This window comes from Scyliorhinus torazame, chromosome 15 (assembly GCF_047496885.1).
Source record: "Scyliorhinus torazame isolate Kashiwa2021f chromosome 15, sScyTor2.1, whole genome shotgun sequence".
NCBI classification, from domain to species: domain Eukaryota; kingdom Metazoa; phylum Chordata; class Chondrichthyes; order Carcharhiniformes; family Scyliorhinidae; genus Scyliorhinus; species Scyliorhinus torazame.
Window position 1 is genome coordinate 173413795 of NC_092721.1, and position 17240 is coordinate 173431034.

General features: G+C 46.0%; 1 protein-coding gene across 1 annotated transcript in view; it reads left to right on the forward strand.

Annotated features, from left to right (window-relative positions):
* The window catches only part of LOC140391992 (F-BAR and double SH3 domains protein 2-like), a 346281-nt gene that overhangs the window by 234327 nt on the left and 94714 nt on the right, over positions 1-17240 (forward strand). The window contains 1 exon segment of the mRNA XM_072477113.1: positions 16334-16456. Coding sequence (XP_072333214.1) covers positions 16334-16456 — 123 coding nt within the window.

Below are 17240 nucleotides of genomic sequence, written 5' to 3' on the forward strand. Positions count from 1 at the left end.
TGTAGAGGTGGCCAGGAGGAGAGCAGGCTTCAACCAGATCTGGTCAATCCTTTTTCAGAAAAGGGTGAAGTTTGGACTGTTGTACCCAGCCCGTCTCTGGGTCCTGCATGAGGATCAGCACTTCTACTTCGAGTCGCCTGAGGACTCATTGGACTTTGCGAAAAAGAAAGGGCTGGTGATGGATTGAGAACTTTTGAACTTGGCTGCAACGTTCATGTTTTTGTTTTTTCTTTTTGTTTCTCTGTTTTTGTAAAATGTTTCTTGTCTTGCATTTCATGGAAGATGTTTGTGATGCCGTTTGCATTGATTTGGAATCAGCGGTAGAGCTGATTGAGTTAAGATTTTCACTTGCACTGTTGGGGGACGGAGGTGTGCTTGTTTTGATCTTAGTGTTTTTCTGTTGGGCAATTGTGTGGGGATTGTTTTATGTTGGAGTTTGTTTGTATGAGCGGTGGGGAGGGAACAATAGGTGGGAGACTATTTGGCACCGGGGATGGGGGCCACCAAGCTAGCTGGGAGAGCTAGCTCTCGGAAGCGCAGTGGGGGGGGGGTGCATATGTTTGGTTTAGTAAAGGGGTTGGGTTGCAGAGTGTTGTTACTGGGGGGGGGGGAGGGGTGAATGTTCTGACGAGGGAGGGACATGGGCTGAGGGACAGAGAGGAGGTTGGGGGCGCAGGCTGCCTGGGGATGGACCGGTGGAGGCGCGGAGCCCGGGCTGGAGGCGGGCCTAAAAAAGGGGATGGCTGTTCGGCGGAGATGGGGGCAATGAGCCCCCCAACTAGGCTGATCGTCTGGAATGTTAGAGGGTTAAATGGGCCGGTCAAAAGGGCACGTGTGTTCGCGCATCTTAGGGGATTGAAGGCGGACGTGGTAATGTTGCAGGAGACGCACCTTAGAGTAACGGACCAGGTTAGACTGAAGAAAGGCTGGGTCAGTCAGGTCTTTCACTCGGGACTAGATTCAAAGACAAGAGGGGTCGCGATCCTGATCAATAAGCGGGTGGTGTTCGAGGCAGGTAGAATAGTCTCGGACGTGGGAGGTCGGTACATTATGGTCAGTGGGAAGGTGGGGTGCAGTTGGTATTAGTACATGTGTATGCGCCAAATTCAGATGATGTGGAGTTTATAAAGAGGATGCTGGGGAAGATACCGGACCTGGACTCGCACAGGTTGGTCATGGGAGGGGACTTTAACACAGTTCTGGACCCTGGCTTTGTCAGGTCAAGCCCGAGAATGGGCAGGGTGCCAGCAATGGCAAAGGAAAGTAAGGAGGCATGGCATAGAGGGAAATTAAGCCGATTGGATCAGTAACTGGCTATCACATAGAAGACAGAGGGTGGTGGTAGATGGTAAATTTTCATCCTGGAGCCCAGTCACCAGCGGTGTACCACAGGGATCCTCTGCTATTTGTGATTTTTATCAATGACTTGGATGATGGAGTTGAAGGTTGGGCTAGTAAATTTGCTGATGACACCAAGATTGGTGAAGTAGTGGATAATGTGGAGGGCTGTTGTAGGCTGCAAAGAGACATTGACAGGATGCAGAGATGGGCTGAAAAGTGGCAGGTGGCGTTTAACCCTGATAATGGTGAGGTGATTCATTTTGGTAGGACAAATTTGAATGCGGATTACAGGGTTAACGGCAGGGTTCTGAAGAATGTGGAGGAGCAGAGAGAACTCGGAGTTCATGTCCAAAGATCTCTGAAAGTTGCCACCCAAGTAGATAGAGCTGTGAAGAAAGTCTATAGTGTGTTAGCATTTATTAACAGGGGGATTGAGTTTAAGAGCCGTGAGGTTATGCTGCAACTGTACAAGACCTTGGTTAGACCACACTTGGAGTATTTTGTGCAGTTCTGGTCACCTCATTATAGGAAGGATGTGGAAGCATTGGAAAGGGTGCAAAGGAGATTTACCAGGATGCTGCCTGGATTGGAGGGTAGGTCTTATGAGGAAAGGTTGAGGGAGCTAGGGCTTCTCTTTGGAGCGAAGGAGGATGAGAGGTGACTTAATTGAGCTGTATAAGATGATGAGAGGGATAGATAGAATGGACGTTCAGTGACATTTTCCTCGGGTGGATGTGGTTGTTACAAGGGGGCATAACTATAAGATTCATGGTGGAAGATATAGGAGGGATGTCCGAGGTAGGTCCTTTACTCAGAGAGTGGTTGGGGCGTGGAATGCACTCCCAGCTATGGTAGTGGAGTCGGACACTTTAGGAACTTTCAAGCGGTTATTGGATAGGCATATGGAGTGCACTAGAATGATTGGGAGTAGGTTGATTTGATCTTAGTTTCAGACAAGTTCGGCACAACATTTTGGGCCGAAGGGCCTGTACTGTGCTGTACAGTTCTATGTTCTATGAACTAAGAGTGTTCATGGAGCTGATGGCCGGGGGAGGGATCCATGAAGATTTGGGCAGCCGAGGATGAAGGAGTTCTCCTTCTACTCACACGTGCATAAAGTGTATTCCCGGATTGATTTCTTTATTTTGAGCAGGGCCTTGCTGGCTGGGGTGGTGGACACGGGGTACTCGCCGATTACAATCTCAGACCATGCTCCGCACTGGGTTGACCTGCAGGTTAGTAAAGACAGTAACCAGCGCCCGCACAGGAGGTTGGATGTGGGACTTTCGGTGGATGAAGGGGTTTGCGAGCGGCTGAGGAAATGTATTCGGAGCTACTTGCAGGTCAATGACACGGGGGAAATTTCAGCTGTGGTGGTGTGGGAAGCACTGAAAGCGGTGGTCAGGGCGGAGCTGACCTCGATCCGGGCTTATGGGAGAAGGTGGACAGGGCAGAGACGGACCGACTGGTAAAGGAGATACTACAGATTGATAGGAGGTATGCGGAGACCCCAGAGGCAGGGCTTTTAAGAGAACGGCGGAGGTTACAGGTGGAGTTTAGCTTGCTGACCATGGGTGGGCGGTGGAGCAGCTGAGAAAGGCGAGCGGGACGATCAATGAACATGGAGAGAAGGCCAGCAGAATGCTTGCACAGCAGCTTAGGAAGAGGGAGGCAACTTGGGAGATAGGGAAAGTAAAGGGTGGAGATGGGAACCTGGTTGGTTATTCAGTAGGGGTGAATAAGGCGTTTAGGGATTTCTACAGCAGGCTGAACAGGTCGGAACCCCCTACGGGGCCAGAGGGGATGAGGCACTTCTTGGAGGGGCTGAATTTCCCAAAGGTGGACGGGGAGCTGGTAGAAGGGCTAGGGGCCCCAATCGGGCTGGAAGAGATACTGGAGGGCTTGAAGACCATGCAGGCAGGTAAGGCCCTGGGTCCGGACGGGTACCCAGTGGAGTTTTATAAAACATTCTCCGGGATATTGGGGAAGGTGTTGTTGAGGATATTCAATGAGGCATGGAAAAGAGTGGTGTTGCCCCCGATGATGTCACAGGCAACGATTTCGTTGATTCTTAAGCAGGACAAGAACCCTGAGCTGTGTGGGTCCTACAGGCCAATCTCCCTGTTGAATGTAGATGCCAAGTTGCTGGCCAAAATCTTGTCCTCCAGGATTGAGGATTGTGTTCCGGACGTTATTGGGAGGACCAGACGGGGTTTGTTAAGGGCAGGCAGTTGGTGGCTGTTAAATGTGAACATGATGCCCCCGGAAGGTAGGGAGGTGGAGGTAGTGATCGCAATGGATGCAGAAAAGGCTTTTGATCGGGTAGAATGCGACTAACTGTGGGAGATACTGGGACGGTTCGGATTCGGGCGGGGTTTTATTGACTGGGTCAGGTTACTGTATCAGGCTCTTGTGGCAAGTGTACAGACGAATAGGACAACATCGGACTATTTTAGACTGCACTGGGGGATGAGACAGGGATGCCCCCTCTTCCCACTGTTTTTTGCGCTGGCTGTAGAACCGTTGGCCATTGCTCTGAGAGCCTCGAGGGGCTGGAGAAGGACTGGTCCGGGGGGGAGTGGTGGAGCACAGGGTTTCGCTCTATGCGGATGACCTGCTTATGTATGTTTCGGACCCAATAGAGGGGATGGAAGAAATCATGAGGACTCGAGGGGAATTAGGCCGGTTTTCGTGGTATAAGCTTAATGTGGGAAAGAGTGAGATGTTTGTGATCCAGGCGAGGGGACAGGAGTGGCGACTGCGAAAGCTGCCGTTTAGGTTAGTAGAGGGAAGCTTTAGGTACCTAGGCATCCAAGTGGCGCGGGAATGGGACCGGCTGCATAAATTGAATCTGGCCCGGCTGGTGAATGAAAAAATGAAAACCGCTTATTGTCACAAGTAGGCTTCAATGAAGTTACTGTGAAAAATCCCTAGTCGCCACATTCCGGCACCTGTTCGGGGAGGCTGGTACGGGAATTGAACCGTGCTGCTGGCCTGCCTTGGTCTGCTTTCAAAGCCAGCTCTTTAGCCCTGTGCTAAACCAGCCCCTAATGAAGGACGAAATGGACCAAATGAAGGACGGTTTTCGAAGATGGGATGCACTTCAGTTGTCTCTGGCTGGGAGGGTGCAAACGGTGAAGATGACGGTCCTCCCGAGATTCCTATTTGTATTTCAGTGTCTCCCCATCTTTATTCCACGGTCCTTTTTTAAGCGGGTCAACAGAGTGATCACGGGCTTCGTCTGGGCGGGCAAGACCCCGCGAGTAAGGAAGGTAATGCTTGAGCGGAGTCGGGGAGAGGGCGGGCTGGTGCTTCCACATTTTAGCAACTATTACTGGGCGGCTAATATAGCCATGATCAAGAAGTGGGTGGTGGGGGAGGGGTCGACATGGATGCGTATGGAGGCGGCTTCATTTAAGGGCACCAGTTTGGGGGCGTGGTAACCGCCTCTGCTGTTCCTGCTCACACGGTACTCTACCAGTCCAGTGGTGGTGGCGGCCCTGAGTTCGGGGGCCAGTGGGGGCAGCATGTGGGAGCAGTGGGAGCATCGGTCTGGGCCCCAATCTGTGATGATCGCCGGTTTGCCCCGGGGAGTATGGACGGGGGGGTTCCAGTTATGGCGGAGAGCGGGGATTGAGAGGATGGGGGATATGTTCATAGAGGGGAACTTTCCGAGTATGAGGGCGTTGGAGGAAAAGTTTGGGTTGGCGACGGAAAACAAATTCAGGTATTTGCAGGTGTGGGACTTCGTTTGTAAACAGGTGTCAACCCTCCCGCTCCTACCGCTAAGGGGGATTCAGGACAGGGTAGTTTCCAGAGGGTGGGTAGGAGAAGGGAGCATCTCGGACATTAATAAGGGGCTTATGGGGTCGGAGGAGACGCAGACCAAGGAGCTGAAGCGCAAGTGGGAGGAGGAACTGGGAGGAGAGATAGAGGATGGTCTATGGGCAGACACGTTGAGTAGAGTCAACACGTCCGCCACATGTGCCAGACTCAGCCTGATACAATTTAGGGTTGTTCACCAGGCTCACATGCCAGTGGCCCGGATGAGCAGATTCTTTGTGGTGGAGGACAGGTGTGCAAAATGTGCGGGAGGACCAGCGAACCATGTCCACATGTTTTGGACATGTCCAAAGCTTAGGGGATTTTGGCGGGGTTTGCGGACGTCATGTCCACGGTGTTAAAAACAAGGGTGGCGCTGAGTCCAGAGGTGGTGATTTTCGGGATGTCAGAAGACCCGGGAATCCAGGAGAAAGAGGCAGACGTTCTGGCCTTTGCTTCCCTGGTAGCCCGGAGACGGATACTATTAGCATGGAGAGACTCAAAGCCCCCGAAGTCGGAGACCTGGCTATTGGACATGGCTAGCTTTCGCTGTTTGGAGAAAATCAAGTTTGCCGTGAGAGGGTCACTGTTCGGGTTCACCTGGAGGTGGCAACCGTTCGTCGACTTCTTTGCGGGAAATTAATCGTCAGCGGACGGGAGGAGGAATAGTTTAGATTAGAGTAGGGGGTCAATAAGGGAGGGACCTGTACGGGAGGTGAATGGCTTTTGCACTATGTTTATGGTTTCATGTATATTGTTTATTTGGTTGTTGTTACTATACCAAAAATACCTCGATAAAATGTTTATTAAAAAAAAATTATCTGAAGAGAGGCTCTGCACAATTTCTCCCTGCCACCTCTTTTTCCCCTCTATCTACACCATCAAGAATGGATACCCAGTGGCTTAGTGAGTTTATCTCGTGATTAACAGCAATACAGGCGAGAAACGTTTTGTGTTCGGTCTCTGATCTGCACAACCAGGCCACCGGTGGCAATGTGACAACTGACCTCGGCGCCCCTGTGCAAGGGAGGGAAAAATTGGCCAACATCCATACTTCTGATTGTTTGCCAATGACTCCTCCTGGAAAGTGGATGTTGGGTGGGGACAGGAAAGCTCTGGGCTGAGATGCCCACCTGCCAGCAGTCACTTTTTATACTCTTGCTTAACAGCTACTTGGACAGTGTCTGGGAGTGGCTTTTGTGTGAACAGGGAGTTAATGTGTGCACATAGGAAAGAGTAAAAGCTGGCAAGATAAAATGACGTCAAACTAAATTACATCATGCTTGTTTAGCTTTGCACCCTCCATCATACCCATTGAATTCACTGCCTCCCTTTGCATGACAAGTCCACGGTTTCCTTCCTTTCTGACACTCTAAGCTGAGGAATCTTCATCCTTCTCACTATTTTGTTTTTGTAAACTGCTTTGCCTTTTTAATCTCCAATTCAGTTCTCAGCTGGAGTTTATTAACACAGATGTGAAAAGATCCAGTTTTGATACCTGATGTATAATTAGCTAAATGATCTGCTATTCCACACAATCAGAAGCAACCCACAGTTTTGTAGCTTTTATGTGCCCGGTCTACAGAGTGGTAGACTCAGAGTCTCTCTTCCTAATGGTTACTCAGTGACTAATGCTGTGCATAGTGTGTATTGACAACAAAAGGAAACTGATTGGGAAGGCTAGGATTCATGCTTGCCCTTGACACATTTGTAATGTTGGGGCACGAAAATCATAAAAGTTGCTTCTAACCTTTTTTTAAATTGTGGTGCTTCTACTTGGTTCATATATCCTAGTATAATATGTCATTTACAATCCATTCACACTTAATGAATATATTCCTATTTATTTAACAGAAATAGAAAGTCAATAGCCAGCTTGCACATTTTTGCCACAAAAATAAGTTAGCAAGTCATATTTGAGGAATAAGTGATCTGGGCATAACATTGTACTGTATGCACGTGTGCTCACTTTTGTACAGAATACCACTGAGATGGTGATAATAAAACAAATACTAAAATGTATTTTTAATTTCTAGCCATTAACTGGGCATCTAACATATATCAGGTGCAAAGCTTAATCACGATTAGAAGAGATTAGTATTTGCAGCATTTTGACCTTGTGACTGGAGTTTTCCACTTGCATTTGGTAGGCTGCAATTTCCTGTCGATTAAGCTAAATGTAGGGAGAGTAGAAGCTTCGCAATAGTGCAAGTGGAAAACCCTGGCATGTAAGTCAATTATAATTGCTCTGTCTTTAAATGTAAAACTAATACTGACAAATAGTCAATAAGTTGCAAACCATTTAGTCTGATACTGTTCGTAATATTGGAGAATAGTTATGTTGTTAAATTGTGCATTTTGAAATTATTAATTTTCCTTTATTATTTTGGGTAGAGCGCTTTTCAACTTTCATGAGCACCCCACATTCAGGAATCTGAACTAAAAATATTTTTAAACTTCCTAACGGGCAAAGTACTTGTAATTGGGATATGAATTATCGATAAATGATTTTCAATACTGTATCTAATGAAGTGTGATGCAAGACTGCAGAGGTGTCCAGTGGCTAAAAGCAAAGAATTGCTTTTGGTGGGGATTAACAGAAATTTCCTATGCCTGCTGAATAATTGATGCTTTGCCAATTAATGTGAGACATTCAAAACAATTCATACTCACTCCATCGTAGTACAATGCTCAACAGTGCTCTCTGTTGCCTTGAATGGCAAAAGCGTTGATATACTATGTAATATGTGGAGATCAGCACTTTTTTTATTTGAGTAGGTCAAATCATGTATAAAATGTGAGCACTCTTTATTTTAAAATGCTCTTTTACTCATTTTGAGACGATATTAGGCACTATTCATACCAAAATATGTTCTACTTTCTCACTAAACTTGCTGCAAATTCCCTTCTGCTTTATTTGTACTGGATGAGATATATTAGTCCAAAGTAATGTTGCTGTAAGTGTTTTACTTATTTTATTTTGTTTTAGAAGCTGTCATTTAAATGGATCGCATGTGCCACAAATAAAAATGTCTCACGGCATTGTGCAGAAAATCATACAAAAATGGGCACCATACCAAAGGAAGGGATTTTAGGAAGGGTAACCAAAAGTTTGGTAAAGTGTTTGAGGTTTAAGGAGGCAACCCCAGAGTTCAGCACCGTCCTTTTAAGGAGTAGATACCATCTTCAAAGGATCAAAGACGTCTCTGAGTTGCAAGGTTGGAGAATTTTAGAGATGGGGCATGTCCATGAAGGAATTGAAGAGAAAGGAACTTTTAAATTTGAGGTATTGGAGGATAAGTGTAGATGACAGGAAGAATGGGAAAACTGGACAGGATAGGATACAGACAGCAGAATTTTGGATGAGCTGAAATTTGTATAAATGGGAAGGATGGGAGTCCTGCCCGGAGCACCTTGACATAGTCATCTGCTGGTGACAAGGCACGGAAGATGGTTTCAGCAGCAATTGGACTGAGCAGATTCGAGATATGGGAAATGGTACAGAGTGGAAGAAGGCAGTGTGCGATAGAGAAGATGGGATATGGAAACTTAGCCCAGAGCCAAACAGGGCACCAGTACCGCAAATAGTCTGGTTTAACCTGAGATGGTAGCTGTAAGAGGAATTGAATCACTGAGGATATGATAAAGAGGCCGTGAGAGGATGCTGAAGACAATAGCTTTGTTGCTTCCACTGTTTTAAGTGAAGAAAGTATGGCTCATCCAAGACTTGTATGATGGGCAAGCAGTCTGACAACACAAGTTAACAGGAATTGGATTTGAATTTGATTTATTGTCACGTCTACCAAGGTGTGTACAATACTTTGCTTCTTGAAGTCAATGACCAGCTCCTTAGTTTTGCTGACGTTGAGGAAGCGATTGTTGCTTTTACACCACGCCACTAGGTTCTCTAATTTCCTCCTGTACTCTGACTTATCATTGTTCAAGATCCGACCGACTGTGGTCGTGTCATCAGCAAATTTGTAGATGGTGTTGGAGCCAAATTTTGCCACACAGTCGTGTGTATATAGGGGTATAGCAGGGGGCTAAGTACGCAGCCTTGCGGGGCCCCGGTATTGAGGACTATCGTGGAGGGAGGTGTTGTTGTTTATTCTTATTAATTGTGGTGTTTGGGTCAAGAAGTCGAGGATCCAGTTACAGAGGGAGGAGCCAAGTCAATAAAATGTAAATTTATGTAACTCGAGTCAGAGGATTGAGATCAAGCCCCACCCAAGACCTTGAGCGCACAATCTCGGCGCAAGAGGGTGAGGTAGATAGATTACCCAATATCCTGGCCAAAAGTTATCCCTCAGCCAATATACTCATCCAAATTATGTGGCCATTTAATAACGAAAACATAAAATGCTGGAAATGCTTTCATCGGAACCCATGAAAGATTACCGACCTGAAACATAAACTGTTTCCCTCTCCACAGATGCTGCCTGACCTGCACAGTAATAATAATCTTTATTAGTGTCACAAGTAGGCTTACATTAACATTGCAATGAAGTTACTGTGAAAATCCCATGGTCGCCACACTCCAGCGCCTGTTCAGGTACACTGAGGGAAAATTCAGAATGTCCAATTCACCAACGAGCACATCTTTCAGGACTTTGTGGGAGGAAACCGGAGCACCTGGAAGAAACCCACATGCAGACTCTGCACAGACAGTGACCCAAGCTGGGAATCGAACCCGGGTCCTTGGGCTGTGAAGCAACAGTGCTAACCACTGTGCTAACATGATGGTGTGTGACCATCAGATGCGCAGCATGCATGTATGTGCCCGATATCCCGGCAGAGTGCACAAAACCTTTATCCTGGCATACTTGATGGTTCCTGGCCTCCTCGAGGCGCACCCCCAGCTGGGGCGGCTGGCTCCTGTGCGACTAGGGTTATCCACTAATGTCAATTATATCCAGATTCGTGCCCTACACCCTATCACTAAACTATGCCCTGTACCCGTATCAACTTAACTGGTGTCTACTTTCCTAGCCTTACAGGCCCTTCTAGCCTTACAGGCCCTAACACTATTCCTGGGTGGATCCCCAGACGATACATCAGGAGTGGAGGCGGCCTGCTATGATTCCCGCCCTGTGACCTGGGTCCCCTTTGGCGGCTGTCATCTGGGGCGACCGGGCGTGGATGGGCTCAGCTGTTGCTTGGTGTCCCAGGTGGCGTGGTACCCCGTGTTCTGCCTGTGCCCATGTGATGCTTTGCGGGGGGGTGGAAAGAATTTAAGGTGCTGCGGTGTTCCGGACCTCCCCTGCTGGAGTCACCACGGGCCCCATAACCACCACCTCACTTAGGATGTCCAATTGCCCCTGAGCTACTCCATAGGATGGGGGTGCGAGCGGAGCTAACCCCATAGGCTCCCCTGCCACCTGGCGCTGTGGTTGGGGTTGGAGGCAGGGGACACTAAAATGGCCTGCCCCATCACCAGCAGCTCCTGCAAGACACGAGACGAGATTAATGATTAGACCGCAGGCTTTTGGGGGATTGGGGGGGTATAGGGGTGGTTGTGGAACGGGATGTGGTGGTGGTGTTAGGGAGGTGACCCAAGTGTCACCCGGGGGGCGGGGGGGAGGAAGAGACAGAAACCGCACAGTGTTAGACAGTCCGACACATGCAGCCCCAGTGGGTTGGTAGCTGGTGGCTTCAGTGGTCAGGGCCGGCCATGGTGGCTGGTATGGGTGCTGGCATGTGGTGCAAGGTGGGAGGTTAGCCCGTCCTCCAGGAAGGGGGGGAGGTAACGGGTGTGTGGAATGGGCGTTCGTGCCAGGGGAAACAGTGCTGACTACTTATCCTGGCCACGCTGAGGAGGTTGTGCAGTTTCTTACGGCACTGCCGGCCGGCGCTGACGACCGTTGCCACCTGCGCCCTGGTGCGCCCAGGCCGGGGGTAGAGGGTCAGCCACTTCTCCTCCACAGGGTCTAGCAAGTTCTCGAGCTCGCCGTTTGTAAAACGAGGTGCCGCTCTCCTCGCTGCCATATTGTTCGCTGGAATGATGTATGTGGGGAGTGAAGTGCGTATATGAAGCTGCAGCTTGTCAGCCTCCTGATTGTCAATCCGGAACCCGGTGAATTCCGCCCCGTTTCTCGTTGGAATCGATTGTGTTTCACGTGGTGCCGGTGCTAGCCCTTCAACGGTCATTGAATTGGTCCAGGTGCGGCGCCGGTTTTGCTGTCCTAGAAGTCCGCAAATCCTGCCTCAGCGTCAACACATAGTCTCGGGAACAGAGAATTCCGCCAATTATTTTTAATTTATTTATTTTCAAAATATTTTTATTCTCCTTTTTCACATTTTCTCCCAAATTTACACCACCCAACAATAAATAATAACCAGTAAGGAATGCAATGTCAATCCCCATATCAACAACAATCCATCCTCCCACCAAACCCCCAAACATTAGCCTACATGTTAACATAAACCGGGGGAAAAAAAGGAATCTGGAATCCCCCATAGTCACCATTAACACATACAGTCCCCCTTCCACCAACTCTCCCAACCCCCCACCCTAATTTCAATATAATCCAATTCTCGAATGGGCATAATGAATAACGCCCATGAATTGTAGAACTCCTCCATCCTTCCCCTCAGTTCGAATTTGACCTTCTCAAGAATCAAAAATTCCAGCAGGTTCCCCCCGCCACGCCAGTGTGGAGAGGTTGCTCTCCATCCCAACAGGATCTGCCTTTGGGCGATCAACAAGGCGAAGGCTACAACACCTGCCTCCGCATCCGTTTCCAACCCCGGCTGGTCCGACACCTTGAATATGGCCTCCCGAGGGCCCGGGTCCAGTTTCATGTGCACCACTTTAGAGATTATCCTAAAAACCTCCTTCCTGTGATCCTCCAGCTTTGGACAGGACCAGAACATATGAACGTGGTTTGCCCCCCCCCCCCCCCCCCGGCAAAGAGCCAGCTCACCCTCGCCCTTGTAAGGTTTGCTCTATATAACGCCATCAGCTGTATCAGCCCCAACCTCGCGCACACCCTCTGGAGCACCTCACACCAGTACCCCTCCTCCATACCCTCTCCCACCTCTTCCTCTCACTTTGCTTGGATCCCATCCAGCGGTGCCTTCTCTTCTTCCAAAATAGCCCTGTAAACTGCCGACACTACCCCCTTCTCCAGTCCCTCTGGCTGCCTTCTCCAGTCCCTCTGGCGTCAGCACCTCCAGCAATGTGGAGACCAGCTCTACCGGGAAGCTCTGTTTTTCCTTTCTGACAAAGTCTCGAACCTGCATGTATCTAAATATTTCCCCCTGCTCCAGCCCATACTTTGCTCCCAGCTTCTTCAATCCTGCAAACCAACCCCCAAGAAACAAATCTTTTAGTGGATTATTTTTATTTCTAAGAGCTTTAAATATGTCTGCACATACAATTACTAGCTTTATTAAATAATTTTTTTAATGGCAGTATTGGTATTAAAATAGATGATGCATGATGGTGGGTCTGTGGAATTCATTGCCACAGAGGGCGGTGGAGGCCGGGACGTTGAGTGTCTTTAAGACAGAAGTTGATAAATTCTTGATTTCTCAAGGAATTAAGGGCTATGGAGAGAGAGCGGGTAAATGGAGTTGAAATCAGCCATGATTGAATGGTGGAGTGGACTCAATGGGCCGAATGGCCTTACTTCCGCTCCTATGTATTATGGTCTTATGGTCTTATAACATAATGGCACGTGAGCCATCTATATTAAAATATGTTGATGTCAAACTTGTCTTCCATTTTACATGGAAAGGCATCCTGGTTAATGTAAGGAGCACTTCAGAGCCAGAGATGAGTGTTTAATTTTAAAAGTGCTAGTGTCTTCCCTGTTGTCATATTTTAAGGTAACTAGGCAAGCTGTTCAGTCAACAGAAACATAACAGTATTGAAACTTTCAAAATTGGGTGAATCTACCTGGCAGAGGCCCTTGATATTGTTTGATACACTGGTGGCTGTTCAAGTTTCAACTAATGAAATCGGGGAGCAAAACACAAATAATTATGAAATTATCTTTGTTAAAATTGAATATCTAAATGATTTGTTCCTCTAGTAAAATATCTGTTGAAATTCTTTATGATCTTACGACATTATGCAGCAGAACTAAAGGATTGGCCAGTACCTTGACTGTTTCCATTAGAAACATCAGAGCAGAATGAATCAATAAAAAGCTGTAAAAGTGAGTAGTTCACAATTCAAGGTTTTTTGGCAATATTGAAAGATTACAGAAAGCTATCAACTGCAATTGTGGTGAGAAAAAATGTGTAGAAGGTTAATAGCAACAGAACCCTAATTTTACTGTATATAAAAAGCGCTGCCTTCATATAGTTGACATATAATTGCAATTCTTAAGTGCTCGGCTCATGATTCAGTGACTATTTGCACCACTGATGATATAATAAGCCCTGAGATGGTTGAAACTTCACCCCAGTTGAATTAACTGCATAATTTTGATTAGGTTGCTGAAATGCCGAAGCATTTATTAGGGAGGTTAAAGCAGTTGTTTGAGTCAGAACTAATTGTTATTTTTGAGAAGGGAAGTCAGCTACTGTATTCTTTTTATTCATTCAAAGCATGCGAGCATCATTGACAAGGCCAACATTTACTGCCTCTTCACAATTGCCCTTGAGAAGGTGTTGGTGAGCTGCTGCCTTGAATTTGTATGAAGATTACCATTCATGTCTTAATTTGTAAGAAAGTGTTCAGCTTTTGTTTGACATGTCAGTCAGAGGCTGTGGCATGATTGTATGCATTTACTTGATTGTGCTGTTGCCCAGTGAAACTTCATGATAGAGCTGTAAAGGAAACCTTAATGGCTCCAGAGCTGATAAGATCTGTTTTTTGCTGGTGTTTACTGTCATCAGATATAAACAGGACTCCAAAACTTCAGGCTGCTTGCTTTCCAACTATTTTCCATACCAGGTCTGTGTTTTATCTGATTGTTAGTCCAAGTAGAACTTCCCCAGGAAATTACAGAATGTGCATGCGCAGTTGTTTTGTCTGTTGCTTCAATACAGTGAAACCCACCCTGCCTGAAAACTGAAATAACAACAGAAATTGCTGGAAATATTCAGCAAGCCCGGCAGCATGGGACAAGAACAGAATTAACTTCCACTTTATTTGAAATGAAGCAAAGCAGTACTACCAGTATATGTTTTTGAAGCAGTTAACCCTGATAACCCCCGACTGACTTCACACAAAGTGTTTCTATATTTGTGTTCTTATTGGTAATACTGACTGGAGGAATTTAACATTAGATCTAAATTGGGTTAATGGTGAGAGCAGGATTATCATGAGACAAAACAAAAGCAGGAAATGTCAGTTGTTAGACCACAAAACCAGGAAAGGGAAGCTCATCGAGTCATGATCTGTTTTCAAATTCTGTTGAGTCACATCACGAATAGCTAAAAGCTATATTCATCGTTGCCATTAGATGAATACTGGCAATGATTTTAAGTCACTATCGGTTCTTTCTGTTGTATCTGTGCAATTGAAAAATGCCTCCGACAATTAAAATTTTCTGACCCACTGGAGGATGATCTTATGCGAACAACAAAAAACATTTATTGAGAAACATCAGAAAATATAACGGCTGAGTAGAATCATCAAGAAATAAAGCACAAAGTTACCAAGAAGAAGGGACCCCACTACCTGTGTTTCCATGGCAGCTTGCCCACATGGGATGGTCTCTGCCCACTGCTGATTCAATACTAGCGGTGGCGGGAGGGTACCCTAAAGTGGCCATTTAAAGGCCTCAGTTAACCACAAGGAAGGAAGGGCATTCTCAACCCTTCCCTCCCTGACTTAGTTTGGGGGATTTGGGAAATTGACTGACTCTTCGCTCCGAGTCTAGGCTATCTGGCTCCCATTCCACTACCAGGGGATCATTAAATTCCTTACACTTTATTTGCTATTCAAGTACTTGTAATCCTACTCTTCTAAACATGAAAATCCATTTACTATTTGCTTGTGGCATCATCCAGGTGGATAGTGGTTGTCCAGAAAAACAAGTCTTCAGTAGACCTGACTCTGCTTTTCTCTTTAACATTCTTGTCTGCATCTTGCATTACCTAAAAAGTTCTTTGAATCCCTCGTATTGTTATTTATAATCCATCTCTATTGTTCTTAATTAGCCTTCAGTATTTTGGGATTTGATTTAAGAGAATGGGAAAATATTGAATTTAGTAAACCAGACTAGTAAATTTGGATGTTCGTGTCCATACTGTCAAAAGGGGACATTGCAGTCTAGTGGGAGTATATCTCAAAGCAGAGCCAGAACTGGTACATGATATAAAAGCAAATTACCGTGGGTATTGGAATCTGAAACAAAAAGAAAATACTGGACAATCTCAGCAGGTCTGACAGCATCATGGAGAGAGAAGGGAGCTAATGTTCTGCTTCTGGATGACTCCCTTCTCTCTCCACATGTGCTGTCAGACCTGCTGGGAGGATCCAGTATTTTCTGGAATGGTGCATGTTAGTTAATTCAAGATTTGAAAGCATTCATTTTAAAGGTGCTGGTGTTGAATAACGAAATATAGTTTTGAAACATAGCTGCCACTTTTATCAAACCAGCAATCAGTTTCTTCTATCTTCCACTTTGTCAGCCATGGCTCAGTTGGTAACACTCTCTCGTCTCTGAGTCACAAGGCTCTGGATTCAAGGCCCTCTCCAGAACTTGAACACACAAATCAAGGTTGACACTCCAGTGCAGCACTGAATTGCTGATCTTCAGATGAGATGGTAAACCAAAGTCCCTGCTTGCTTGGGTGATCCCATGACACTATTTTGAATAAGAGCAAGGGAGTTATCCCCAGTGTCCTGGCCAGTATTTATTCTTCAAGCAATATCATAAAAAGACAGAAATCTGATCTAATAATGATCAATTTCTGCTTGTGAGAGCTTGCAATGTGCAAATTGTTTGTCACGTTTCCTGCATTACAACAGTGACTGCACTTCAAAAGTACCGCATTGGCTGCAAAACATTTTCAGACATCCAGTGATAGTGAAAGTGTTATATAAATGCAAGTCTTTTCTTCTTTCACTGAAATAAGTTGGTATGGTATTTTTAAATTGGAGGAAATGCAGCTCAAAAGTTGAAGCAGTTTTTAAATCCATATGCAACTAAATGGTTCCTTATGTGTCTTTAGGATAATAAGATTTTGTATCCATTTTATACTCTTACAGGCTCTCGATGGAAATTTCTATGACCACCTTAAAGAATACTTGATGGTGTTCAACAGGACAGAGCTTGAGGCCTGTCAATCTGTACAGAATACATTCCAGTTGCTAGTAGAAGCTTCCAGCAAGGTGAGTCTCTGGCATTTCAAAGATGGGTTTAACATTGAAAATGTGCCTTATTAATTAGTTGACATGCTGTTCTAAACAATGCTGGGATTCAGGAACTTCTGCAATGAAGCAATCCTTGAACTACATCTATTAGGTGATCTAAACCTGCCAGGAGGTTTATTTTGTAAAAATTAAGCGTTTTATTTCCTGTAAACATAAAACTGGATTAAGATTGCTTTCGCTTTTGTACCAAAGTTTCTGTCAGTAGCAGTATTGGGAAGGAACCGCAAACAAAGGAGCACTTATAAGGACATTTCAAAGCCTTTAGTCCTAGAGAAAGACAGGTGGGTGTGGTTGTCTCCTGTGTTGTAAGGACAAACATTTGTTCCTTGGGATCAATAAAGGAAAATGGATGATTGTTATCACATCCAGGGAATTCACAATATTCACTTTGATATTACGCATAAGGAAGCGGGGGCTGGGGGGTCATTCTGGGAAGCTGTATACTTCCTAGTGGTTGATTGGAGTAGCCTAGGCATGAGAGCAGATAACTAAGCCTTTTTTTAGAGTTAAGGTTTTGAGCAGTGTTGGAAATGCTGCATTCTTTGTCAATCCTAATCAAACTGATGGTGGGCTTTGTCCTACAGTGATTAGTTCTACAACCAAATGGATTTCTAGACCAACTCCGAAGACGTTGAGTCATACATGTAGTGGGAGTTTTCAGTCAGTTTTTGGCCAGATCATGTAAGGTGGCAGGTTTCCTTCCCTGAAGGGTATTAACAAACCAGTTGGAGTTCTATGGCAA